Source organism: Lithobates pipiens, unplaced genomic scaffold, assembly GCF_037356315.1.
Source record: "Lithobates pipiens isolate NorthernLeopardFrog02 unplaced genomic scaffold, aLitPip1_a1.2 Scaffold_18, whole genome shotgun sequence".
Lineage (NCBI taxonomy): Eukaryota > Metazoa > Chordata > Amphibia > Anura > Ranidae > Lithobates > Lithobates pipiens.
Window position 1 is genome coordinate 58,312,910 of NW_027507758.1, and position 27,258 is coordinate 58,340,167.

Here is a 27,258-nt window from a genome sequence, read left to right on the forward strand (position 1 = left end):
CATGCTCCAGATTCCTTATTCCTCTGTTTTGTTCAATATCAGATTCAATGATATCTGATATGCACTTTCTTGTTCTGCTTCAGTTATGGAGCAGGTAGTGAGACATGGGATGAACGCCCAGGAACATGACTTGTATATATAAATAAATATATCAGTCATATTGATATATGACTGATATCAGCTGCCATATTTCTGCCCTGACAGGCTTTGCAACTGAACTTTGGACACAAAACTGTAATTTAAATATTTTCTTCAAAAGCCACAAACAATATAAATCCACTTTGTGTGCACCAAATGCCTTTGCAAATTAATTGTAACAATAACATCATCCCTGTGCATTACACAGCCCGAGCAGAGCTGTGGGAGGGGCTACCCACTACAGGAGGGGGCGGAGACAAGACCAGTCACCCTGCACAAGGAGAGAGCAGCAGTGAGCGGTCTGTATTACAGGGAGCTCCCGCACAGAAGACAAGTGAATTACTGCACAGATCTGGAAGAAATGCACAAAGCACACCAATATTCCAGTAAGAAATACACATAACTCTTATATTTAGACAATACTTGCTTACACCAAAATTCAGCTTTACAAATGCAGTGCAGATTAAAGTGTTACTGAACCCAGGAGCCTGCATACAATATATTGGGACTCCCACAGTACACAGAACATGGAAATGCAATTATTTTAATAAATATAAACGTCTAAATACAGTAAAACCTTGGTTTGAGAGCGTTTTGCAAGATATACAAGCGGTGTCTTGCTATACAAGTAGCGTCATGTCACAACTGAGTATAAAAGAGGAGAGAGGCACCTCTAAGTGTAGCACTATGGTTACATTTAACCACTTCAGCCCCATAAGATTTGGCTGCTCAATTACCAGGCCATTTTTCCGATACGGCACTGCATCGATTTAACTGACAATTGTGCGACGCTGCACCCAAACAAAATTGACGTCCTTTTTTCTTTATCGTACATCACGGGACACAGAGCCACAGTAAGTACTGTCTGGGTTACATAGGCACCTTTAGGAGATGGACACTGGCACACCCTAAACAGGAAGTTAAATTCCCCATATAATCCCTCCCCTTACCGGGAGTTTTTCCGCTAGTGTCTTAGGTGTTGGTCACGAGTAAAGATGTGCTGTGTTGAGCTCCACTGGAATATTCCTTACTGGGGCAAGCCATGCAACCGGATCTATTCAAAGTGTCTTTTCCTGGCCGAATTGAATGGTACTCGGGCCTCGTGTACGAAGAAACAGGGTTTTGCCTGTAACGATTCTCTTTTTAGAGAGCTGGACCTTGGGATCCAGTATTTGTTTTTTTCAGCCATATTCCTGGCCCGCTGCTTTTTACAGGCCCAGGGCTGTGGATCCCTCAATAAAAAAGGGGGCTTCAGTCTTTGAAGGTTTTCTAAACGGAGCCCATCATGAGAGGTGAAGATTGGGTCTGTTACCACAGAGCCCTGCAGCTGGTAAGGTAAGGGGAGATTCCTGAGAATTTTTTCTAATTCTTGTGGGCTTTCTGCTTTACAGTAAATGTTTGCTATGCCTATAGTCACCACCGGGGAGCTGTCAAGAGCACGTACCTTTCCATGCTTATCAGTCTCGTCACTGTGTCTCTGACTGCATGCTTCTTCGGCCCAAAGCTCCAGGGAAAATCGGGGGGTTTCTTCTCCAGGAATGTCTCCCCACATGGACAGCTTCCTCCAGGCAGGGGGAGCATGGCACTGTGCTGCGCCGCTCCCCTCCGCCATTACAGCAGTCCTCCTTCGGCAGCTTCCTCCTCTCCCAGTCCTCGATACGGTCGGGCAAGATCAGAGCCCGCCTCGCGTGGGAAATCGCTCTATTTTAAAATAGATGGAGGGGGCGCGGTGGGTGGAAGGAGGGGCGGGGCTTAGCGGCGTTGGCGCGAATTGAGCGTCCACAACAGCTGTATAGCTATAAAACGCACCCTTTTCAGTTGCATACAGTTAGGAGGGACACAGAGCGGACGGGTGACATGAGAGTTGGTGACACAGGCATTCCCAGGCACTTTTACTTTAAGCATCAAGCTGAGCTTAATAGCAGCTGCAGTTGCTGGACTATTGCTCAGCAGTGGGTGCATCTTTTTGGTGGCACTATGACCAGAGGAGGTGGTGGTTCACATGCCGCAAAGACCAAGGACATGAAGGAGTCACCTACAGGTCCTAAGAACCCTCACTCTGCAACACCATCCCATACTAAGGACACTGATCAGAGTGAGCCATCAGGGGCTACAATTGCTTCCGACACTTCAGCCCCTGTCTATATAACTGAGCAGGTTTTCTCCTCAGCTATGAGTGGCTTAGAGGAAAGATTAGTGGCTTTAATCACGGCTTCACAGAGTGGAAGAAAATGCATTAGGTCCCCTTCTACCACCCAGGATCCCCAAACGGAGGAACTGTGGGAGGGGGGAGATGAATCCCCCTCAGAAGACCGTGAACAGGCTGATGATTCCTCTTCCAAGGAGTCAAGTAAGGAAGGATCTTCTTCAGCTTCACATGCTGAGAAGTTGTTGGTACGTTTTCTTACTGAAATAGTCCGCTCCACATTTAGGCTACCTTTAATGGAGTCGGTTGAAGATCCCACTTCCTGTTTGGGTTCACTAAAGCCTCCTCAAGCTTTGCATACCTTTCCTGTCCATTCATTACTAGAAAAGCTTATGTATTCTGAGTGGGATAATCCAGATAAGCACTTTTTCCCTCCTAAAAAGTTTTCAACACTTTATCCTATGGAGGAAAAATTCACTAAGATATGGAGTATACCAGCAATTGACGCTGCTATATCCTCTGTGAATAAAAATTTGACTTGTCCGGTTGACAATGTGCAAATGCTTTGGGATCCAACTGATAAAAATTGGAATTCCTGTTAAAAAATATATTTTCCCTGGCAGATGCAGTGGCGGCAATTGGAGTATGTCAGTCCTTGAGAGACCAGTTAAAACAGGTACTCAAGGTGGTCCCTGAACTAGAGTTGCCACCTCATCCCTTTAAAACCGAACACATATTGATTACACAGATTCTGTGGCTGATTAAGGTTGTAATTAAACTTACTTGGTGCCTTATCTGCATTAAATTAGCCTCAGAACCTGTGTAATTCAAAGGTGTTCGGGTTTAAAGGGATGAGGTGGCAACTGTACCCTGAACAGCAGGCCCAGGAATTAGCTCAGCTGCCAGTGGCTTTGTGCTTTGATGCAATTAGAGATTCTATTCTTCAAACCTCTCACCTTACGCTTGGGTTGCTGCATATGTGTAGAATCTTATGGTTGAAAGGTTGGTCAGCCGAAGAGCATTGCAAAAAGCTCCTGGCTGATTTTCTTTTCTGTGGTGAAAAGCTGTTTGGGGAGGATATGGACAAATATATTTAAAGACTATCAAGTGGGAAAAGTACCCTTTTGTCAGTTAAGAAAATGAGTAAATGCCCCTCATTTAAACGGGCTCTTTCTCCAGTGCCAGGGGCATCAGCCTCCAGGCAGTCGCGACAGCCTCCACCATCAGTTTCAAAAGGTATACCTCAGGGTCAATCCCAGGGACAAAAGAGGCCCTGTGGGAAGAAACCCGAAAGACAGAACGTTAAAGCCTCTTTATGAAGGGGCACCCCCGCTCGCCCAAATGGGGGGAAGACTTCTGCAGTTCTCAAAGGTCTGGTAGGAAGAATTTCGAGACAGATGGGTGGTCTCCACAATAGCTTTAGGTTACAAACTAGAGTTCCGAAAATTCCCATCCCCTCGTTTCCTCGGGTCAAATGTCCCCAAACATCCAGAGAAAAAGAAGTCTCTCTAGCATTAGACTTTTGTCACAAAAGGTGATCGTGGTGGTCCCCGTAAAAGACCAGGGGTCAGGGTTTTATTCAAACATTTTCAGGGTACCAAAACCAAATGGGGATGTCAGACCCATTCTAGATCTCAAAGATCTAAACCGGTTCCTGAAGATTTGCTCTTTTTGCATGGAATCAATTCGATCAGTAGTCTCCATCCTACAAGGGGGAGAGCTTCTGACATCAAGGATGCATACCTGCATGTACCTATTTTCCCTGCTCACCAGAAGTATCTGCGTTTCGAAGTAGAAAACCGTAATTTTCAGTTTGTAGCCTTGCCTTTTGGTCTAGCTACGGCACCTCAGGTGTTTACAAAACTTCTGGCCAAATTAAGGACTCAAGGTATAACAATAATAGCATACCTGGACGACCTGTTCTTAATAGACCAGTCGGTAGTCTGCTTGGATCAAAGTGCAGTCACCACAATCAACTACCTGGAGTACCTAGTTTGGGTCATCAACCTAGAAAAATCTTTTTTAAAGCCAGTAAGAAGATTAGAGTACTTGGGTCTGGTCATACATACAGCCCAAAAGAAGGTGTTTTTACCCCAGACAAAGATCAGTGCCATAAAGGAGCTGGTCCAAAGGGTCAGGGCAAAGAAAGGTGGTGGCTTCATTCGAAGCAGTTCCCTATGCTCAGTTTCATTCGAGACTGCTGCAAAACAGTATCCTATCGGCCTGGAACAAAAATATTCAGGCACTAGATTTTCCAATGCGTTTGTCGCCAAAAGTGCACCAGAGCCTCAGTTGGTGGAGGATATCTGAGAATCTGCAGAAGGGGAAATCCTTCTTACTGGTTACCTGGAAGGTGGTAACAACAGATGCCAGCCTGTCAGGTTGGGGAGCAGTCTTGGAAGAAGCGTCTGTCCAAGGGAAATGGGCCAGAACCAAAAAGACCCTGCCTATCAACATTCTAGAGATTCGGGCAGTGCATCTAGCCCTAAAAGCCTGGACATTCAGGTTGCAAAATTCTCCTGTCAGGATTCAATCCGACAATACCACAGCAGTGGCTTATATTATTCCAGGGGGAGAGAACTGGCAGGCAGGCTACCCAAGTCACCAGCAGTTGTTCCCAGGGGAATGGTCTCTTCACCCCGACCTCTTCCTGGCTATATGCCAACAATGGGAGATCCCGGATGTAGATCTATTTGCGTCCAGGTTCAACAACAAAGTTGACAACTTTGTGTCAAGAACAAGGGATCCACTTACATGCAGAACAGATGCGTTGGTGACTTAGTGGGGTCAGTTCTTACTGATTTATGATTTCACTCCTATTCTGCTACTACCTCAACTTCTTCACAGGATCAAGTGGGAAAGAAAGTCTGTAGTTCTTGTGGCACCAGCGTGGGTATGCAGAAATAGTAAAGATGAAGGTAGGAAACCCATGTACCCTACCGCCATGACCAGACCTGCTATCACAGGGACCAGTGTTCCATCCTACTTTACAAATGCTAAATTTAACGATTTGGCTATTGAAACCCACATTCTAAAGAATCGTCTGCTTTCAGGCTCAGTGATACCTACCTTGTTTAATGCAAGGAAGCCAGCTTCCAGAGTCATTTATTATAGAGTCTGGAAGGCCTATGTTTCTTGGTGTGAATCCAGGGGTTTGCATTCTAGGAAGTATGACATAGGTAGGATTCTTGCCTTTCTGAAAATGGGGCTAGAGATAAAGCTGGCCTTGAGTACTATCAAGGGCCTGGTCTCGCCTTATCAGTGTTGTTTCAGGTCCGCTGGCTTCACATTCTTTGATCCGAAGCTCTATACGGGGGGGGGGGGGGGGGTAACGTGGCTTAATCCTCCGGTTAAAGCACCCCTGAACCCTTGGGGCTTGAATTTAGTTCTGTTGGCATTACAGAAACAGGCTTTTGCGCCGATATGACAGGTTCCTTTGGTCCTTTTGACAAGGAAACTCGTTTTTCTGGTAGCCATTTCCTCTGCAAAAAGGGTAACAGAGCTGGTGGCTCTTTCTTGTAAAGAGCCATATTTAATAGTTCACAAGGATAGAGTTGTATTGCATTCTCATCCTAGCTTTCTGCCAAAAGTGGTTTCAGGTTTTCACCTAAACCAGGATATTGTTTTACCTTCATTTTTTCCAGAACTGTTCTAAGGAAGAAAAGTCACTACACTCTTTGGATGCAGTGAGAGCGGTCAAGATCTATTTGAAGGCGACTGCTAAGATTAGAAAAACAGATGTTTGTTTGTGTTGCCAGAAGGTCCTAGGAAAGGACAGGCAGCATCAAAATCCACTATTGCCAAATGGATTTGGCAGGTAATTATTCAAGCTTATGTATGAAGAGGAAAGTTCCACTTTTTCGGGTCAAAGCGCACTCCACTAGGGCTGTTAGTGCTTCGTGGGCAGTGCATCACCAAGCCTCAATGGCTCAAATCTGCAAGGCCATAACCTGGTCTTCAGTCCATACATTCACCAGATTCTATCAGGTAAATGTATAAAAATCATATAAAATCCTATTTTCTCCAACAATTAGAGCTTTCTTTTGGTGGTATTTGTTCACGTCTGCGGTTTTTATTTTTTGCGCTATAAACAAAAAAGAGTGACAATTTTAAACATTTTTTTAGCATATGAGCATTGTCTACTGGACAAGTCAGGCTTTTATTTAAAGAGGATATAGCAGCGCCAATTGCTAGAATTCCCCATTTCTCATAAAACTCTTCCTCCATAGGATAAAGTATTGAAAACTTTTTTGGAAGAAAAAACTGTTTATCTGGGTGCTCCCACTCAGAATGCATTAGCTTCCTTAGCCATGAATGGATAGAAAAAGAATGAACAGATTGGGGAGGCTTTAGTGAACCCAAACCAGAAGTGGGCTCATCGACTGACTGCGTTATTGGCAGTAAAAATGTGGAGCCCACCAATTCAGTGAGAGACTGTACCAACAATCTTTCTTGTGAATCTGACATTTCCATATCAGCTTCTTCGGAAGAGGAGACTTCAGCCTCTTCCTGGTCCTTTGAAAGAAATCCATCATCTCTTGCTCCTTGTTCCTCAGCAAGAGGGTCCTGAGCGATGGACGGGGAATTGCTGCGCTTAGTTCCACTCTGGGATGCAATTAAAGCATAATTTTTTTGCTCCAAGCTTAAAATCGTTGAAGAAAAAACCTCCTTAGTAATATACACATGGGCTGCAGTGTAAAGAGCAGCTGCAACACTTGCTCCTCCTGATGGCTCACTCTGACCAGCCATATACAGTGGTGTGAAAAAGTGTTTGCCCCCTTCCTCATTTCCTGTTCCTTTGCATGTTTGTCACACTTAAGTGTTTCGGAACATCAAACCAATTTAAACAATAGTCAAGGACAACACAAGTAAACACAAAATGCAATTTGTAAATGAAGGTGTTTATTATTAAAGGTGAAAAAAAATCCAAACCATCATGGCCCTGTGTGAAAAAGTGATTGCCCCCCTTGTTAAAACATACTATAACTGTGGTTGTCCACACCTGAGTTCAATTTCTCTAGCCACACCCAGGCCTGATTATTGCCACACCTGTTCACAATCAAGGCATCACTTAAATAGGAGTTGCTTGACACAGTAAGGTCCACCAGAAGATCCTTAAAAGCTACACATCATGCCGAGACCCAAAGAAATTCAGGAACAATTGAGAAAGAAAGTAATTGAGATCTATCAGTTTGGAAAGGGTTATAAAGCCATTTCCAAAGCTTTGGGAATCCAGCGAACCACAGTGAGAGCCATTCTCCACAAATGGCGAAGACATGGAACAGTGGTGAACCTTCCCAGGAGTGGCCGGCCGCCCAAAATTACCCCAAGAACACTTTTTCACACCACTGTAACTCTCAGGGGAGGATGCCATCTTTTTTGAGATGGTTCTAGGCTTCCGTGTGACTGTAGAAGTCTTTCTATAGCCATTTTTTTTGGTGTTTTTACCCCACTTCCGCTCATAGCCCGATGCACAAAGCAGAGGTACTAACAAAAGGAATGTATCCATCACTTGAGCAATAGTCCAGCCCTGTCCCTGCTATTAATGCTCAGCCTGATGCAGTATTAAATGTGTCAAAAGGAATGCCTGTATCACCAAACTTCTTATATGCCACCTTTGCTCTTGTGTACCTCCTGCAGCATGTAACAGCACAAAAGGTGCATTTTAAAACATACCTTCCTGGACTGGACGTTGGAGGATGCCAACGCCACGCTAAGCCACCCTTTTTTTTTTTTTTAAAGAACTCTTTCCTGCTTGAGCTCCTGATCCTACAGGATCCACAGGGAGCAAGGAGGAATGGCGGGGGGGTCTGGAAGCCATAGAGCGGCGTGCCATTCGCAAAGTTTTTCCTTTTAATTCTTGTGGCGCTCTTTCCCCCGAGAAGAGGGGAAGAAAAAACAGCACACGGGGCATCTGGTGGGGAGAGGGAACCCCCCAGACTTACCGGAGGTCTGCTGCTTGGCCAGAGGAAGAAGAAACTGCTCATACCTAGACACAATGTGGGCTTTCTCAGAAGCATGAGGCGGTAAGTGCTCAATACAGCCCCCAGTGGTGACACATAGGCATGACAATATTTACTAATTTAAAGGAGACAATCATAAGAAAATTTTAAAACTTTCTTAGAAAACTCCACTTGCCTTTCCCGCCACAGGTTTTTCTGTCGTAAACCAACAGACCCAATCTTCACCCTTCACGGTCGGTTCCGTTAAACCTTCAGGAACTGGGGATCCTCGAGAAAACCCACAATCCTGGACCTTTAATAGCACCACTGCCAGTAAAAACTTTATAGCCTTAATACCAAAAAGTACTGGATCCCGGGTCCAGCTCTCTAAAAAGAGAAGCGTTACAGGCTAGACCTTGTTTCTTCTGATACGAGGCCCGGGTACCATTCAATTCGGCAAAAAAGACAGCAAGGATTGCTCCAGTGGAGCTCAGCACATCTTCACTCGTGACCAACACCTTAGACACTGGCAAAAAAAACTGAGGTACTCCCAGTAGAGGGAGGGGTTATATAGGGAGTGCACTTTTTGTCTTAGGGCGTGCCAGTGTCCATCACCTGAAGGTGGCCTATAACCCACATAGTAACTACTATGGCACTGTGTCCCATGATGTACTTCAAAGAAAATGATTTTACAGGTAAGCTGTTACAAAAATCCTATTTTTTTTTCCTCAGTTTAGTCCGATATGTATTCTTCTACATATTTTTGGTAATAAAAATCGCAATAAGCATATATTGATTGGTTTGCGCAAAAGTTATAGCGTCTACAAAACAGGGGATAGATTTATGGCATTTTTATCAGGACTACGACTTCTGACACATTTTGGGACCATTGACAATTATACAACATTAAGTGCTATAAAAATGCACTGATTACTGTGTAAATATGACTGGCAGGGAAGGGGTTAACAGTGTTCCCTAGTGTGTGTTCTAACGGTAGGGGGATGGGAGTGATAAAAAAGAAAGAAGGGGGATGGGAGTGACTGGAGGAAATGACAGAGCGTGCTTCCTAGCTAGTAGGAACTAACCATCTGCCTCTCCTCTCCTCACAGGACAGGGATTTGTGTGTTTACTTTGTTGTTTGTCTATCCCGCTTAAAGGGACCGACATACAGCTACGACGGTTTGAGCCGACCTGCTGCAGTATAATGACGGCTGCTGGTCGGCAAGCGGTTAATGAAGGTACAACATTTAACAACTCATATGGTTGATGATTAAAAGGCCCATCTAAGTATGCAGGCATTTGGGGTAAAGCGGTCCACATAGACCATCCTCCACACCACCATCAAATAACATCCCGTCCATGCTGCGCTCCATGAGCTTTGCTTTGATATTTAAGTGCTTTGGATTACAAGCATGTTTCCAGAACGAATTATGATCGCAATCCAAGGTTTTATTGTACCTTTTATCATCAGCAGTATATAGCAGTGACTTCTATTAGTGTCTGGTTAAAGCTTGTAGGAGGAGTTTACATTTTATTCTGACTGTCCTATGAGGCTGCATGGCCGCTGACCCTCTGTGGGGACAGTGGAAGAAGGGGAGGATCAGAGAAGGCAGGGTCGAACAGCCTTTTTACACATGCAGAGGATTAACCCCTTAGGTTTCACAGTGAGTATAACAAGCACGCTTTACTGCATACACAGATGGATTGTACTGTTGTGGGCTTAGTAACAATTTAAATGCATGTGTTATAATGCAAAAGGTTGCATCTGAGCTGCATTGGCTGCAATGCAAACACAACTCCACTAGTACACGCTGCGTTCAGTGGAAAGTACTATTCAAGTAAAGTTGAACTTGCTGACCTGGGTTCAAAGTGCATTTCAAATGCAGGTAAATGCAAGCTTTAAATGTACACCCAGTCAAATCAAAATAAAGCCTTGAGATGCGCCAAGGGAGCACAGACTACCCATTGAACATTTTAGTTTTTTTTTTTTTTTTTGAGTTTTCTGTACTACACCAGTCCCTTTTTGTCTGGCAACTGTTGATCCTGGAACACATGTGCTTGTGATATTGGAACACCTACATGTAAAAAAAAAAGTTAGTACAAAGAAGCTTCTTTTAGACACCAGAATTTAAATTGGCTTTGAAGTTTGAAAGGTGTGGATAATGCAGGAAGTTAAAAGAGAGAGAGAGATTCCTTGATGGCATACCTTGTAACTTTTAGAACTTCACAAGCCTGAGATTGGGAAGCTACTAGGACTATGGTGGACTGTCAGGATAACAGCAGCGAATTTAGCATGTCATAAGGCAGTGATGGGGAACCTTGACACCCCAGATATTTTGGAATTACATTTCCCATGATGCTAATGCACTCTGCAGTGTATTCGAGCATCATGGGAAATGTAGTTCCAAAACTGGGGTGCCAAGGTTCGCCATCACTGTCATAAGGGGTTGATGGCATGCACTTAGTGTACCAGGACAACCTGGAGTTGCAATATAATACATGCGCAATTGTTACAATATGTGGGCATTAAAAGGACAATTGTTGCAATACATGAGAAATAACAGTAAATGGAGGCCAAAAGCCCACTTCAGCTACTACTGCAGTTCAGAAAATTTCAAGGAGCCTGGAAAGGATTGCACCCTCAATCAGCAGTTTGCGGGTGCCATGCAGGACTCCTGCAGACATGTGTCACCCTTCCATGTACTCCTTGCTATGAAGGCCAATTATAGGTTGGGGCAGTTGCCGTTTGTTTATACCATTGGTTATTTGGTGAGGGGGAGCACTGGACACCTTTTCTGCTATTGTGCTATATGCTGGGTGCCGTTAAGGAGGGGTGGGCTCCCTCCAGGCATACAGTACCTGCCCTCAATATATTTATTATTATATATGTGTAGCGCCGGCTATGTGTTGTAAATTTAGTTTTTCCTAAAACCGTAGTTGGGTCTTGGGGTTAATTTCACTAAATTGTGGTCTTGGCATCAGTTTGGCTGGGCTGTACTATGTTCTGCCTGGTCATAGGTGTAGGTATCACCTTTAACAAGCTGTCTGGTTGGACACATTGGGTACCAATCTCTCTCTCTGAGCCAATCAGTGGATGCGTTATCTCGCTGTGTATTCCGGAAGAGGGTACTTAAGGTGTTGAGGTCACGTGATTCTGGGTTCCGGTCCAGAAGCATGTTCTGAGTCCGTGGTCCTGGTCCTCCTGACCAGCCCCCAGAGGCCCTCATGGCCTGGGGTGCGGATCCATCCGTTTCCGAGTCTCGGGACTGGCTAGTCTGAGGCACAGTAACTGGAAGGAGGATTTCAAGGTGGTCCGGTGCCGTCTCGGGTTTGGAGAGGCCCAGAAACTCGTCATGCAACCAGGGGAGGGCTCTTCAGAAGAGGGCCACGCACGAGGCTGGCTACTCAGTAAGAGCCTGGAAGCTAAGCTGAAAGGACACCAAGTGAATCCGCATTCTTATGGTATCGCCGGACTGGCTGCAAGATACTGGTACTGTAAGAAAGTTCCTAATTTCATCCTTCAGTTACATCTAATGCCGCGTACACACGGTCAAACTGTATGACGTACTTAGTCTGGCGTACTTTCCGCCAGACTGTCCGTCCGACTTTCCGAACGGGCTACTTGCCCACACACGGCACTTTTTGAGCGGACTAATACGGCGTACTAAGTCCGCCGTACTATCCGCCCTACTTTTGAAATGAACGGACTCGTCCACACACGCGGAGGAAAGTCCGCTCATTTCGAGCGCGTCTCCAGGTAGACGGGGCCCGCGAAGGAGACGTCGCTGGCCCCGCCGCCTGGTATGGACTTAAAGGGGAACCCCAACGCCGAAAAAAATCGGCGTGGGGGTCCCCCCCAAGTCCACAGCAGACCCTTGTCCGAGCACGCTACCCGGCCGGCCAGGAAAGGGGGGCGAGCGAGCGCCCCCCCTCCAGAGCCGTACCAGGCCGCATGCCCTCAACAGGGGGGGGCACCCCAAAGCACCTTGTCCCCATGTTGATGAGGACAAGGGCCTCCCCATGTTGAGGGCACGCGGCCTGGTACGGCTCTGGAGGGGGGGCGCTCGCTCGCCGCCCTTTCCTGGCCGGCCGGGTAGCGTGCTCGGACAAGGGTCTGTTGTGGACTTGGGGGGAACCCCCACGCCGATGTTTTTCGGCGTTGGGGTTCCCCTTTAAGTCCATACCAGGCGGCGGGGCCAGCGACGTCTCCTTCGCGGGCCCCGCCTACCTGGAGACGCGCTCGAAATGAGCGGACTTTCCTCCGGGCGGGAAAAGTCCGCTCATTTCAAAAGTACGGCGGACTGGCATACACACGGCCGGATTGTCCGCCGAAATGCGAGTACGACGGACAGAATTTCGAAAAAAACTAAATTCTTAGTACGCCGGACTGCACGCTGAAAAAGTCCGCTGAAGCCCACACATGAGCGGATTGTCCGCTGAAATGTGTTTCAACGGACTAAGTATGCCATACAGTCTGCTCGTGTGTACGCAGCATAAGTTCTTTACTTGTTTAAAGTTCTACAACCAAGTCTGTGCCAGAGACTTTGTTAAGCTTAAATCACCTGTCGGCTGCTAAATCCACAAACAGGGATTTATCCGGTAGTTGAAATATCCAGTTGGGAATGGCTATTCCCTGGATCATCTAGAGAGAAACATTTCAAATGTCAGCAGTTCCAAAAGTACCTGAGCTTTCCTACCCATACCCTCTATTCCCAACTGTAGAGACTGTGTTCTGTTCAATGTTTTATGCAAATAAGTGTCGGTCTCTGCAGTTTATTGGGCAATCAACCTCGGGAACCCCTAGACAAGAACAACGAGGTGGAGAAGGTAAACGGTACACCCAGCAAAATCAGCCGCTCCTTCGGGGGGTCAGTGCTACATATGCACTCCTACTATGAGGCCAGGGACAGCCTGTCCATTAAAGGCACACAGGAGCCGTCTTCCCTATCCATGCCACAACCCCTCCTATCCATGCGTCTGGCCCCTTGTAGGATGCCGGGCACATGAATTACAGTTGCAGGGGTTTTTTTTTTTTTTTGAAGAACTGAATCAAAGTCTCTAATAGGCTTCAACATAGGGTGGACTCTGGGTGCAGAGAATTCGTTCACAGCCCACCCAGGTGTGTTAGAATAGCGAATTAATGTTCGCTATTCTAACACTGGTCCTCCTCCAGGCCAATCAGGATGCGGGTATGAGACCCATCACCCGATTGGCTGAAAGGACAAGCGATCTTATTGGATGCCTAGGAGGAGCGGAGGCGCCGCACTCTGGAAGCAGCCGATGGAGAAGAGGACACAGAGCTGCTGTGGGGTTAGTGCTGGACCGACCGGCAAACGGAGGGGGGGGGGGTGGTTGTTTCCCCCCCTCCAAAAAAACAACAACACACCAACCACCACTGCAGATAATTCTGGGGTGCCATGCCTCTGCAGCTTATACGTGTTTTTACAAATGTGTGTAAACTAAACCCCTATTTTTAACATGAATTGTTAGACAGGACAATTCGGTTTGTTGCAGGCTGGCTGGTGAGTTGAGCTGGGAAATATTTATTTGTTTTTGTTTGTAAATGTAAGCTGTTTGGCTGTACATCGTATGTGCAAGCAGTTTCACACTGACAGGAAGAATCAATGGACTACCACAGCACTCAACAGAGTCCTGGTAGTTTATTGAGAAGTACAAGCCGACAGCCTTGGTGGGTGTTTTTCCATTCACAGAACTTTAAAATTCTGACAGCGAGCAGGGGGAGAAGATCCCCTACTTACTGTCACAATGGGGATCGGGGCTGGTGCTACAGTGACATGTTACCTGTTACAAGCTGAATATGGGTGTAATGTGTAACATGTTATAAAACGTGAACTTTTCCTTTAACTACTAAATTAAACTGGAAGAAATGCTATTGGTCAAATATTGTAACCCTAATAATTCACTGCTCTTATTTATCTTTTTGGTCCGTTACATATACAATTGAAAATGTTTTGTTATATCTGTTTCAAAAGTGCAAAGAAAAGAAAAACAAACCTGTTAATCCTGCCACAAATCTTGTGAGCTAATAACATCTGTCCCCCGAACAGGCGTCCGAGAAGATTTACGTCTCGTTATTGGAACAACTAAAATTTGCATTTTCCTGCTACTTTGCTCAACAGTACAATCAGATGGGCAGATCTTCCCAGTGGGGGCACCGACAAAAATAAAAACTTGACAGAGAGTCTAACCCTCCCCCACTTTATCAAAAAAATAAGTTTTGCCTAGAGATACACTCTGCCCTGTATATATTGACCACCAATAACCAGCCAATGGTAGGTAGGGCATTTATATAGAGAAGTGATCAACGCTAGTCATGAATATTATTTCATGTGAAAAACAAATATAGATACCATATAAAATGCTTACTATCTCACAAAATGGGCACAGTATTTTTTTTGAACAAAAAAAAATACAAGAAAATATAAAAGCCCCATTCACTTGGCCCATGGTGCATGTGCAGGTGCTCTATAGAAATATTTAACTTTGGTTCTTGATCCGAATACTGCATGTAGTGTCCCACATGAATTTGCACTCACAAGATACTCTACATTGTAAAAAGTATTGGGACACCTGCCTTTACTCGCACATGAACTTTAATGGCATCCCAGTCTTAGTCCATAGGGTTCAATATTGAGTTCGCTCTCCCTTTGCAGCTATAACGGCTTCAACTCTTCTGGGAAGGCTGTCCACAAGGTTTAGGAGTGTGTCTATGGGAATGTTTGGCCATTTTTACAGAAATGCATTTGTGAGGTCAGGCACTGATGTTGGATGAGAAGGCCTGACTCACAGTCTCCACTCTAAGGCCGCGTACACACGGGCGGACTGTTCGCCCAACCTTGTCCGCTGAACAGTGTTTGGGCGGACAGTCCGCTCGTGTGTGGGCTTTCAGCGGACAGTTTCAGCGGACAGTTGGACGGACAAAGTCTTTCGGAAATTCCGAAAAACTGTCCGCTGAAACTGTGTTTGAGCGAACAGTCCGCCCGTGTGTGGGCTTGTCCGCTGTACTTTCGAAATGAGCGGACTGTTCCCGCTCGGAAAGTCCGCCCATTTCGAGCGCGTGTACAGGTAGGCGGGGCCCGCGAAGGAGACGTCGCGGGCTCCGCCGCCTGGAATGGGCTTAAAGGGGAACCCCAACGCCGAAAAAAATCGGCGTGGGGGTTCCCCCCAAGTCCACACCAGACCCTTGTCCGAGCACGCTACCCGGCCGGCCAGGAAAGGGGGGCGAGCGAGCGCGCCCCCCCTCCTGAGCCGTACCAGGCCGCGTGCCCTCAACATGGGGGGTGCCTTGGGGAAGGGGGGGCCGCGCGGCCCCCCCACCCCAAAGCACCTTGTCCCCATGTTGATGAGGACAAGGGCCTCTTCCCGACAACCCTGGCCGTTGGTTGTCGGGGTCTGCGGGCGGGGGGCTTATCGGAATCCGGGAGCCCCCTTTAAGAAGGGGGCCCCCGGATACCGGCCCCCCACCCTATGTGAATGAGTATGGGGTACAATGTACCCCTACCCATTCACCTGTGAACTAAAGTACAATAAAAAACACAACACAGAGAAAAAATATTTTATTGCACAGCTCCGGGGGTCTTCGGGGGTCTTCTCGCCGGACTCCTCCGCTATGTGTGTGTAGCTCTTTTGCTAGCGGAGGAGTCCGGCTTTCTTCCTCCCCGCCGCCGGCCTCTTCTCCCGACTTCGGGGGTCTTGTCCCCCTCTTCGGTTCTTCTGCCGGGCCACCGCGCCTGGTCCGGTGGCCCGGTCTTCTGTCGCCGTCTTCCGTTCTTCTGTCGCCGCCTTCGGTTCTTCTGCCGGGCCACCGCGCCTTCTTGTAGCTCTTTTACAGGCGGTGGCCCGGTCTTCTGTCGCCGCTGTCGTTGTCGCCGCCGCCGCCGCCTTCCGTTCTTGTTCTTCTTCTTGTTCTTCTTCTTCTTCTCCTGGAGATGTTGACTCGACGATCTCTCCGGCCGGAATGCCAGGGACACGCTCCGCTGCCACTTATATAGTGACAATGGGGCGGTGTCACATGGTATATGTCACATGGGTTGGTCACATGGGTTGATGTCACATGGGGACTATGACATCGTAAGGGGGCGGGGTCACCATGTGACCAACCCATGTGACATATACCATGTGACACCGCCCCATTGTCACTATATAAGTGACCGCACAGCGCGGCTCTGGCATTCCGGCCGGAGAGATCGTCGAGTCAACATCTCCAGGAGAAGAAGAAGAAGAACAAGAAGAAGAACAAGAACGGACCCCGCAGACCCCGACAACCAACGGCCAGGGTTGTCGGGAAGAGGCCCTTGTCCTCATCAACATGGGGACAAGGTGCTTTGGGGTGGGGGGGCCGCGCGGCCCCCCCTTCCCCAAGGCACCCCCCATGTTGAGGGCACGCGGCCTGGTACGGCTCAGGAGGGGGGGCGCGCTCGCTCGCCCCCCTTTCCTGGCTGGCCGGGTAGCGTGCTCGGACAAGGGTCTGGTGTGGACTTGGGGGGAACCCCCACGCCGATTTTTTTCGGCGTTGGGGTTCCCCTTTAAGCCCATTCCAGGCGGCGGAGCCCGCGACGTCTCCTTCGCGGGCCCCGCCTACCTGTACACGCGCTCGAAATGGGCGGATTTGCCTCCGCCTTACGTGGGCGAGTCCGTTCATTTCAAAAGTTGAGCGAACTGTTTGCCCAACCTTGTTCGTCAAACAGTCCGCTCGTGTGTGGGCAAGTCCGCTCATGCAAATTTTGAGCGGACTGTTTGATGAAACTGTTTGCCGAACAAGGTTGGGCGAACAGTCCGCCCGTGTGTACGCGGCCTAATTCATTCCAAAGATGTTCTGTTGGGTTGAGATCAGAACTTTGTGCAGGCCAGTCAAGTTCCTCCACCCCAAACTTGCTAATTTGTGTCTTTATGGACCTTGCTTTGTGCACTGGTGTGCAGTCATATTGGAACAGGAAGGGACCATCCCCAAACTGTTCCCACAAAGTTGGGAGCATAAAATTGTCCAAAATGTCTTGGTATGCTGATGCCTTAAGAGTTCCCTTCACTGGAACTAAGGGGCCAATCCCAACCCCTGAAAAACAACCCCAATTCATAAATCCCCCTCTACCAAATGATTTGGACCAGTGCACAAAGCAAGGTTCATAAAGACATGGATGAGCGAGGTTTGGGATTGAGGAACTTGACTGGCCTACACAGAGTCCTGACCTCAACGTGATAGAACACCTTTGGGGTGAATTGGAGCAGAGACTACGAGCCAGGCCTCCTTGCCTGACATCAGTGCATGAATTCACAAATGTGCTTCTGGAAGAATGGTCAAACATTCCCATAGACACATTCCTAAACCTTGTGCACAGCCTTCCCAGAAGAGTTGAAGTTGTTATAGCTGCAAAGGGGGGGCCAACTCAGTATTTAACCCTACAGACTAAGATTGAGATGCCATTAACCACTTTCCACCCGGCCTATAGCAAAATGACGGCCGGACGGTGGTTCAGTTATCCTGACTGGGCGTCATATGATGTCCTTAAGGATAACAGCTGCCGCTCGCCTGTTGGGGGCGCGCATCGTGGCAATTGGTGGAGCGGTGTGTCAGTCTGACACACCAATCTTTGGAGGCTCTTTACCACGTGATCAGCCATGTCCAATCACGGCTGATCACGATGTCAACAGGAAAAGCCATTGATTGGCTTTTCCTCACTCGTGTCTGACAGGCCCAAGTAGAGGAGAGCCAATCGGCAGCTCTCCTGACGGGGGGTCTGCGCTGATTATTTATCAGCGCAGCCTCCACTCGGATGCCCACAGACCACCAGGAGAACCGCCAGGACCACCAGGGAAGGGGGCAACATGTGGATGGCCAGGTATGTACCCCATGGCCATCCACATGTGCAAATGATGCCCAATCAGTGCCCACAAATGGGCACTGACTGGCAACATTATATATCATGATGCCCAGCAAAGCCACCCATCAGTGTCATCAGTGCCACCAATCAGTGTCATCAGTGCCCATCCATGCCCATCAGTGCCCACCTATCAGTGCCACCCATAAGTACCCATCAGTGCCGCATACCAGTGCCACCTACCAGTGCCTATCAGTGCCCATCATCAGTGCCACCTCGATGGTGCCACCTTATCAGTGCCTGTCAGTGCAGCCATATCAGTGCCCGTAACTGAAGAAGAAAACATACTTATTTACAAAACTTTTTAACAGAAACAAAGAAAAACTTTTTTATTTTCTCAAAATGTTCGGGTTTTTTTTTTTTTTGTTGCGCAAAAAAATAGAAACCGCAGAGGTGATCAAATACCACCAAAAGAAAGATCTATTTGTTTGAACAAAATGATACAAAATTAGTTTGGGTACAGTGCAACATGACCGCGCAATTGTCAAAGCGCTGAAAGCTGAAAATTGGCTTGGGCAGGAAGGTGTCTAAGTGCCTGATATTGAAGTGGTTAAAGTTAGTGTAAAACCATTTTTTTTTTTTAATTTATTGGATAAAGCTAAGGGATACTCTCACTTGCATTGATGCGGAAGTCACGTAACTTCTGCTGACACCATCTTTGGACAGGGACCCACTTATTTCCAATGCTGTACACAGCAAGTGCTGGGTTCTAAAACAAGTGAGAATATCCCTTACCTTTACCTAATACATTTAAAAAAACAGTTTTACGCTATTGGCTTTCTTTTTGTGTTATCCCTGGTATGATCGGGCAAACCTAGCAGAGGAGACACTGGATTTAAGGGGACATGTCCCACAAGTGCGATTGACCATAATAGTAATAGTTGGTCACACATATCTGGTGAATGCAAACTCATATGGGGCACTACATGCACTAGTCAGATCAAGCACCAAAGTGAAATATTTCTATAGAGCACCTGCACATGCACTGTGGGCAAAGTGAATGGGACTTTTATATTGTTTTGTAATTTTTTGTAAAAAAAAAAAATACTTTATTCACATTTTTTTATGCAATGCTAAGCACTTTATATGGTATCTACATTTGTTTATCACATGGAATGGTGTTCAACTAGTGGGGTTGATTACTGAATAATATCTAAGTGGTGTTCACACCGGTACACATTATAACTGCGACTGTGATTTTTCTTGGAGCAGTTGTTTAGAACAGTTAAATGCAATTAGCGGACCTCCAGCTGTTGCAGAACTACAAGTCCCATGAGGCATAGCAAGACTCTGCCAGCCACAAGCATAACACCCAGAGGCAGAGGCATGATGGGACTTGTAGTTTTGCAACAGCTGGAGGTCCGCTAATTGCATATCTCTGGTTTAGAACATCAACTTTTACAACACAATTCACTTATATCCTAGGCACTGAACCAAAACACTTTTTTTTTCTTGCATATATAGGGACCAACCGTAGAATTCAATAGGTTGCGTTCTAAAAATGCAGTTTTAGTGTCTGATGTCCATGAAGTTAACCCTCTAGCTTCAGTTATCTTTTTGGAATAATGCTGTGATTTGTAGATCCCTGTCCTATGAATCTTTACCTCTTCTACCCCATTCTCCATAATAAAGTAAATAAAAATCTAATAGGAAGTATGGTACCACGTTGTATTAGAAGTGGGCTGTGCAGGCAGCTTCACACCGTAGTCCCCAAGATTTAATAGAAGTCAGTTTTCAAGTTGATTTAGTGTGGACTGAACCTTAAAAGGTGTGTGTCTTAGAAAATATTAGTGACAAGCTCACATGACTTGATGGTGACCACATTTTGTAGTGATTAGTTCCAATGGTGTTTGTCTGCACTGTTTTATATAAATAATACTAATAAAGAAGATCATTTTTAATCAAAGATAATGAAAAAACACACCCACAAGTGTACAGTACTTGGCCGTCCAGTCTGACTTGTTTGGGTCACTGGTGACTCAATCTTTCAGGTCTGAAGATCTGATGATTTCAAGTCAACACTACTCCTGAATGGGGCCAAAATACTGGTTACATGAGATTCAAAGAAGTGGAGGGAAGGGGTCGAGATTGCAAAATCTCCACCTCCTTTTTAGGGTGCTATTAGACATGGAGCACCTCCGGGCACACAGGTTATAATATTTAGGGGCTGGTAGAGTTCCATCATAACCACTTTATTTTATCTCAACAAAAATGAATTGGTCTAAAAACTGTAATGTTACATCATTATTACAAAATAATTAATAGATGAGATGAAATTATACTGTGTGTCCACTCAGTGTCACTGGGACAAGACCATTTAGTGCCCAGGGCAAAATTGCCAACTTGCCCCCCCCCCTTCATTTTGTGCGAGCTTATGAGGAGGAGGGGGATAAAGAACACAGCCCGCACCTCCTCCCGGCTCTCTCCTCTTCTCCCTGCCACTTTCAGAGCTGGGCTGACAGAAGTAGTGATGCTGTTGTCACTACTTCTTTAAGCCTTATAGTAGAAGGAACTTGTGAGATCCGCATCCCTACAATACATGCTGTGCACAGGGTAGCCGCCTCTTCTACCCACCCCTTGTCTCAGCTCTGTGTCTACTGTATATTGGATAGAATGTTATCAACTTTATATTTTAAAGAGGAAGTAAACCCTGATGGGTTTACTTCCTCTTTCATTCCCTGCAAAGGCAAAGCATAATGGACTACTATGCATCGTAGTCCATTTTGTGTCACTTACCTGACATAGGAGCCAGCGAAGTCACCGCTGTCCCCTGTAGTTCGGCGCATCCATCTTCTCGGTGGGGTCTTGCAGCTCCGCCGCTGTCATTCGGCGAAGCTGCGAGACCCCAACGAGAAGATGGATGCGCCGAACTACAGGAGACAGCGGGGACTTCGCTGGCTCCTGTGTCAGGTAAGTGACACATAATGGACTACTATGCGATGCATAGTACTCCATTATGCTTTGCCTTTTCAGGGAATGAAAGAGGAAGTAAACCCATTAGGGTTTACTTCCTCTTTAAAATATAAAGTTGATAGCATGACGTCACTCCCACGCATGCGCACGGGAGCCGACACGCGCGGCATTTTCGCCGTTGACGATGCCGCGCTCAGTGCGCCTGCGCGCCGCTGTCTATGGCGCATGTGCCCTAGACAGCGGTGCCTGTTTTCAGGCAAATATCTCCTAAAACGTATAGGTTTAGGAGATATTTCTTGGACCTACAGGTAAGCCTTAATCTAGGCTTACCTGTAGGTCAAAGTGTGTTGTAAGGGTTTACAACCACTTTAAAGGAGTCCTGAAGCACTCTGTAGAAGACCCAAGCACATGCTCTGGGTACCAGGGTCTAGCAACACTCCTGCACGACAGTACCAACCTTTTCTACAAAGCTTCCAAAGGTTTTCTTGCAACCAATCTCCCTGCCCCTATGCCAAATTGTTGGGTTGCGGCTTTCTTTTTCCGAAGAATAATGTTAATGTATTGCATTCTCCAGTACATGAGGAGCATAAAAAAGCGAATTCTCATAATTTCAGACCAAGATCAAATCTTTACTTAAAGGAATATCCTGCAAAGAACAAGGAAAGGAAAAATAGCACTCAAAAACAGAATCTCCTTGTTTGCTATTATTATTACCTCCATGATCCAGGCAAGGAGCACAAGGGCCCCCATTGAACTTATCATGCTGGTGTAGTAAGTGAGAAGAGCTTCCCTGCAGCCCCGGGTCCACAAGTTGAGCTCCTCCATCTGGTGGTCATAACTGTAGTGGGCAGAGTTATTGGTCATCTGAAGCTGGATGCACGGCCTGGGAGAGTTGGGGTTGCAGCAGCTGAAAGGGACTCCATCAATCAAGTATTTTCCATCCACATTACTTTTAATCCGGCTGCATTGAAAAATGTGAAGGTTAAATGATTAGCCAGAAGTCAGAGGCATGCCTAAATATTGTGCAATATAACCACTATTCACTAGCGCTAGGATCTATAAAACACGCACCAGCTGCTGTATGCAAACATCCAAACTTAGTGCCAAAAAATATTAATTACTAAGTATACAGCGCTAAAATGTGCTTTATATTCGTAAACCAATAAATATAATACAACATCAAATATATTAAAGTGTCCATGCATTAATAAAGTGTCCATGCAGAGAATATAACTGCTCTGTGCTGTGAAGATATCCTCCAGTAATATCATTCCATTTTCTATTGTCTCCTGTGCTTATCTTCCATGATTCTCCACCACCATATCAGAGAACTCACCTGATTACCATGACCACCCGTTTGTATGGTAGGTCATTGAGTGCTTATGTCTCCCCAGTGGATCAAACCTTCCAGGGTCACTTCCACTCTTAACGTAGAACTACTGTATATGCAGATTTGTCTTTGTTTTCATTTTGGATAGCGTACGGGAGAGTTATAACTCAGAAGATTTTTTTCACCATCTGTGTCCCATTCTTGAGATTTCCCTTCACTTCCTGTCCCATAGCCAAACAGGAAGTGAGAGGGAATCCCTACAAATTAGGGGAATTCCTTGGGGACCCCCAAATCAGCAGAACTAGTTTCCCCATTGGAAGCTTTTCCCTCTATTACTATTCTGGGGAGAATACAAAATTTGGGATTTTTTTATACTTTCACTTTCAATGATAACGGTAAACAGGACAAACAGAAAGGGTTATTCTGCTTAACAGGGGCACAGACCGCAATAAAAACTGACAAGCGTTCTAATCCCTCTCCACTCTATCCAAAACTAGAAAAAAAGTTTAGCCTGTAATTATACTTTAAACCGGGATGTATCCAAAATATACCAGCTCACATAGAGAGTTCCATGGAAAGCACAAGAAAGGCCACTATAGTGTAAAACCCTTGTATCTTATGATTAAAACTTTTCACCCCCTTACTGCCCAAGTCAATTTTCATCTTTCAGCGCTGTAACATTTTGAATGACAATTGCTCGGTCATGCAAAATTGTACCCACACTTTTTATAATTTTTTTCACCACAAATAGAGCTTTATTTTGGTGGTATTTGATCACCTCTGCGTTTTTTTTTCTTTTTTGCTATACAAGACAAAAAATAAAATGACAAGTTTTGCAATAAAAAACACATTATTTCCTCAGTTTAGGCTGATATGTATTCTTCTACATATTTTACGTAAAAAAAATTGAAATAAGCGTATATTGATTGATTTGTGCAAAAATGATAGCGCCTACAAAATAGGTTATTGATTTATGGCATTTTTTTCCCCCTAGTAATGATAGTTATTTGCGATTTTTTTTTTATCATGACTGTGAGCGGCGGACAGATCGGACACTTTTGACAATATTTTGGGACTATTCACATTTATACAGCGATCAGTGCTATAAATATGCACTGATTACTGTATAAGTGTCACTGACAGAGAAGGAGTTAACACTAGGGGGGCGATCAAGGAGTTAAATGTGTTACTTAGGGAGTGATTCTAACTGTGGGGGGCATGGAACTGACTAGGGGAGGAGACCAATCGGTGTTCCTATATACTAGGAACACACGAGCTGTCTCCTGTCCCCTGACAGGACGTCGCTCTGTGTTTACACATACAGATCAACGTTTGTTCTCTGTCATGAGCAGTGACATCACAGCCGCCAGGCATGTGCATGAGCTCCTCGGTGACACAGTGGCATGCATGCGCACCTCCTATACCGCCAGGAAGGCGAGGACATCGTATGAAGCCCACCCAGGATGGAAGATCCCATCTGTGACAATGGGCAGGTATTGAAGGGGTTAAAATCCCATAAAGCAATGCCCACTCACATTGTAAAGTGCATTTCCCTGCAGCGGTGCCAATGTGCGGGATGGCGTCACTTCTCATGTGTGGTGTTCACGCCACTGCATTGCGGTGGTGTACAGACACAGTGCCCTGAGAAAAAACACTGCAAGCAGTACTTTTATTCAGAGTAGCACAATGCAAGGCAATCCACTGCCTCGCACCGCACAGCTGGCAATTAAACTATATGAGATGTCTGTGTAACATCTCAGAAAAATTCTTTCAAAAAAAAAACAAGGGAAAAAGAGCGATGCGCTGAGCTCAGTGCATCATCACTGTGCTAAACGCGACCTCATTGCACCGCACACCAGCTGCTGTATTGCAGTGCAGTGGTTGTTGTAAACAAGCCCACAGTCAGCAGAGGGAATCTGCATCGCACAGGGTGGTTAGGATGTGCCCAGGCACATCCGGCACACGCCTATGAATGTGTTCTTTTTATTTTTATTTGAGCTTACAATAACTTTAATTAACACTAACAGGTTTGTCCTTCCCCCAACCTGAGACTGGAGAGTGTAAGAAAAGTAACAGACTGATAAGCTCACCTCTCTGTCGCTCTGATCTCTACTCCTTACAGCACTCCTAACAGCATGCTTCTTGTTGCACATAAGCACTGCTGGACAACTGAGGACCCATTCATACAAGGGCTGCCCTTTTTTGATGCAACACAATGGACCATAAATTGCTCCTACAGCATGCTTTGCTAGTGCACCAGAAAACATGTTTGTGCGTTACCACACATTGATGCATTTGGGAAGCCATTCACAATGAATGACACTACAGCACATCAATGCACACTATAGAAGCTCAGTAGTGTGACTGGGCCCTGATTGGTCCTTGTGCTGCCTGATACCTGAAGCTGTTATAGAGTAAATTGCCCTTATATGCAGCGCTTTATCTTGGCCTAGGCCAACAAGGTCCAGACTTAGGGTGGCACTTTGCAGGATGGCAGCCAAAAAGCTTGTCATGCACTTTTAGTGTAATGCCAGCCTTCTGGGGCAGGGTCCAGAAGACAAATCAGTCTGGCTTCCCCATAAAGTGACCGCACTGCTGTGGTATGATAATATGACCTGATGTTTGGACAGATCGGCGGCTACACTTAATAATACTGGCATTCTGGCAATAATAGTAAGTGTGGTACTGGCAGCAGGTCTTAGCAGCCTAATGCTCCACCTACCCTCCTCCACGGTATCCTTGGAAGGAAGTTACACTATGTAATGTAACTTCCTCCCAGGGCTCTCTGTGTCAATAGCATGGAGAAGAGAGGAGGGAAGCCCCCAGATCTGGCAGCAGAGGGTTTTTTTCTTTGCGTTCTCACTGAGAACTCTGAAGAGGGCATTTAGATGGTTTCCTTCCTGCTTGATAACTTTGATAAGCTATATCAAGTGATTACAGGGTTATTTCCTTGTCATTCTTTGAACGCTAATAAATCTTACCTGTTGTTTTGGAATTGATGGGGTTAAATCTTGAGAGCGCCAGAGTTGGTTTAATGAAATTATCGGGCATTTGTAGTCTTCTGGATGAGAAGTAATGCTGGAACGTATATTTATTTGCTCATGGTTTTTGCAACCTGCTGATTTGTCTTACAAATGTATTGTAATTAAACATGCAAGGGTTAAAGATCTTTCAATCTGTGTGTTGACATATCTTGGGGTAATTTTTGGCCTGATTGAGTCTTAATTCTTTGACTGTTAAATGTGTTTGTGAATGTCACATGGCCACCATCAAATTGAACATTAGTTGGGCAGGCCCCCATCCCCGGTGTCCCTACTGGGATAAGTGGCACCGATAGCCAAGAGTGGTACCTGCGTGGTCAGATCAGCATTGTATGTCCATTAATCCACAAATATGGATTAAGCCCAACCCTATCTGCTGGCCCAATGTGATGTCATTTAGGGGTATTTTAGCAGGTGAATATGAGCACTTCCACCACTTGAAGTGCCTTTGTAATCACTTAGCACTGGCATTTGTTCTGACATCAGTTTGAGATGTTTCAGTGATCATTCAGAATTTGTTGACAGATGCACTTGACCTCCTTCTGACCTGCTTTTACCTGTGTTTCATGCAGGTTTTGCATTCCAATAGACTTGCATAGGTGTGGAAAACATACTTGAAGCAAGTGAAAGCCTCTCAGCACAGGAGCTTAGGGTCCAATCACACCAGCAACTGAGTTGGTGGAGTCTAAAGAGGAAGTGTGGTTTACAAATGACAAGGCGGGTCTTAAATAGGAAGGGGTGTGGCATTGACAGGAAGGGGTGGGCCATGTTTAAACTGGGGGGTGCACGAGTTTAATCAGGCCAAGGGCAGCGTAAAACCTAAATACACCATTGCTTATATGTGACACTTGACTCTCTTGCTGAAAAGTCATGTTCACGGTAAATGAAATTGGAGTAAATAAAAATCTTTTATACATAATGTGATATTCTCTCAGCCTTACCCTGTGCTGAGGTTTTCCAGGCTGTAGGACAACAATCCAAGAACCAGCAGGCTGAGAGTGACCATCACAGGTCAACGAAGCAGTTAACCCTTTACACACACATATGGCAGCCACCACCAAGTGTTTAATCCGCTGTTGGCATTCTGTTGCAACCAATAAAAAAATATCAGTGTCACTCGCTGCCACATCCAGAGGGGAATGTAACAGCATTTACACTATGGTAGCTTCTTCATTGAGGCAGAGTTCTTAATTTTAAGGCAGAGTATTCTGAGATTCAACTGTGAGAAATATTTATAGAAAATATATTACAAAGCAGACACATTTTAATTAGGGATAGACTTGTACAATTTAAAATTCTACACAGAATTTATCTCACTCCTGCACGATTACACAGAATATTTCCCTCCACCTCTCCCATAGCCAAACAGGAAGTGAGAGAAAAATCCCTGCAAATTAAGGGAATTCCTTGGGGACGCCCAGGTCACCAGAACTAGTGTCCCCATTGGAAGATTTCCCCTCTATTACTGTTGTGGGGACAACCCAAAATGTTGGATTTTCTTTTACTTACACTTTCAATGATAATGGTACACAGGACTAATAGAGAGGTTGAATCTCTCTAACATTGACATAAAAAGCAATAAAAACTGATAGGCTTTCCAATCCCTCTCCACTCTATCCAAAATTGAAAAAAAAATTGCCTTTAGTTATACTTCAAAGTGGAGCGTTACTCTGAAATTTGCTTTGAAGGCCATGGCTGTGCACACCTCCACAATTATAAGAGTGTTTTTTTGGAGAGGTATTTTTATTCTTTTGTATTTTTCTAGGCAGTCCCACCTCCACCGCCAGAATGGGTTGTCATGTTCCAGCAGCCCAGTGGGATAACCTTGTCACATATTCCAGTAGGCCGCAGG

At 45.8% G+C, this 27,258-nt stretch overlaps 1 protein-coding gene across 1 annotated transcript in view; it reads right to left on the reverse strand.

The window, feature by feature from the left end:
• Nucleotides 1-27,258, reverse strand: part of PRPH2 (peripherin 2) — a 45,370-nt gene that overhangs the window by 4,852 nt on the left and 13,260 nt on the right. The window contains exon 2 of the mRNA XM_077485712.1: nucleotides 21,750-21,996. Coding sequence (XP_077341838.1) covers nucleotides 21,750-21,996 — 247 coding nt within the window. The remainder of the gene's footprint in view (nucleotides 1-21,749; nucleotides 21,997-27,258) is intronic.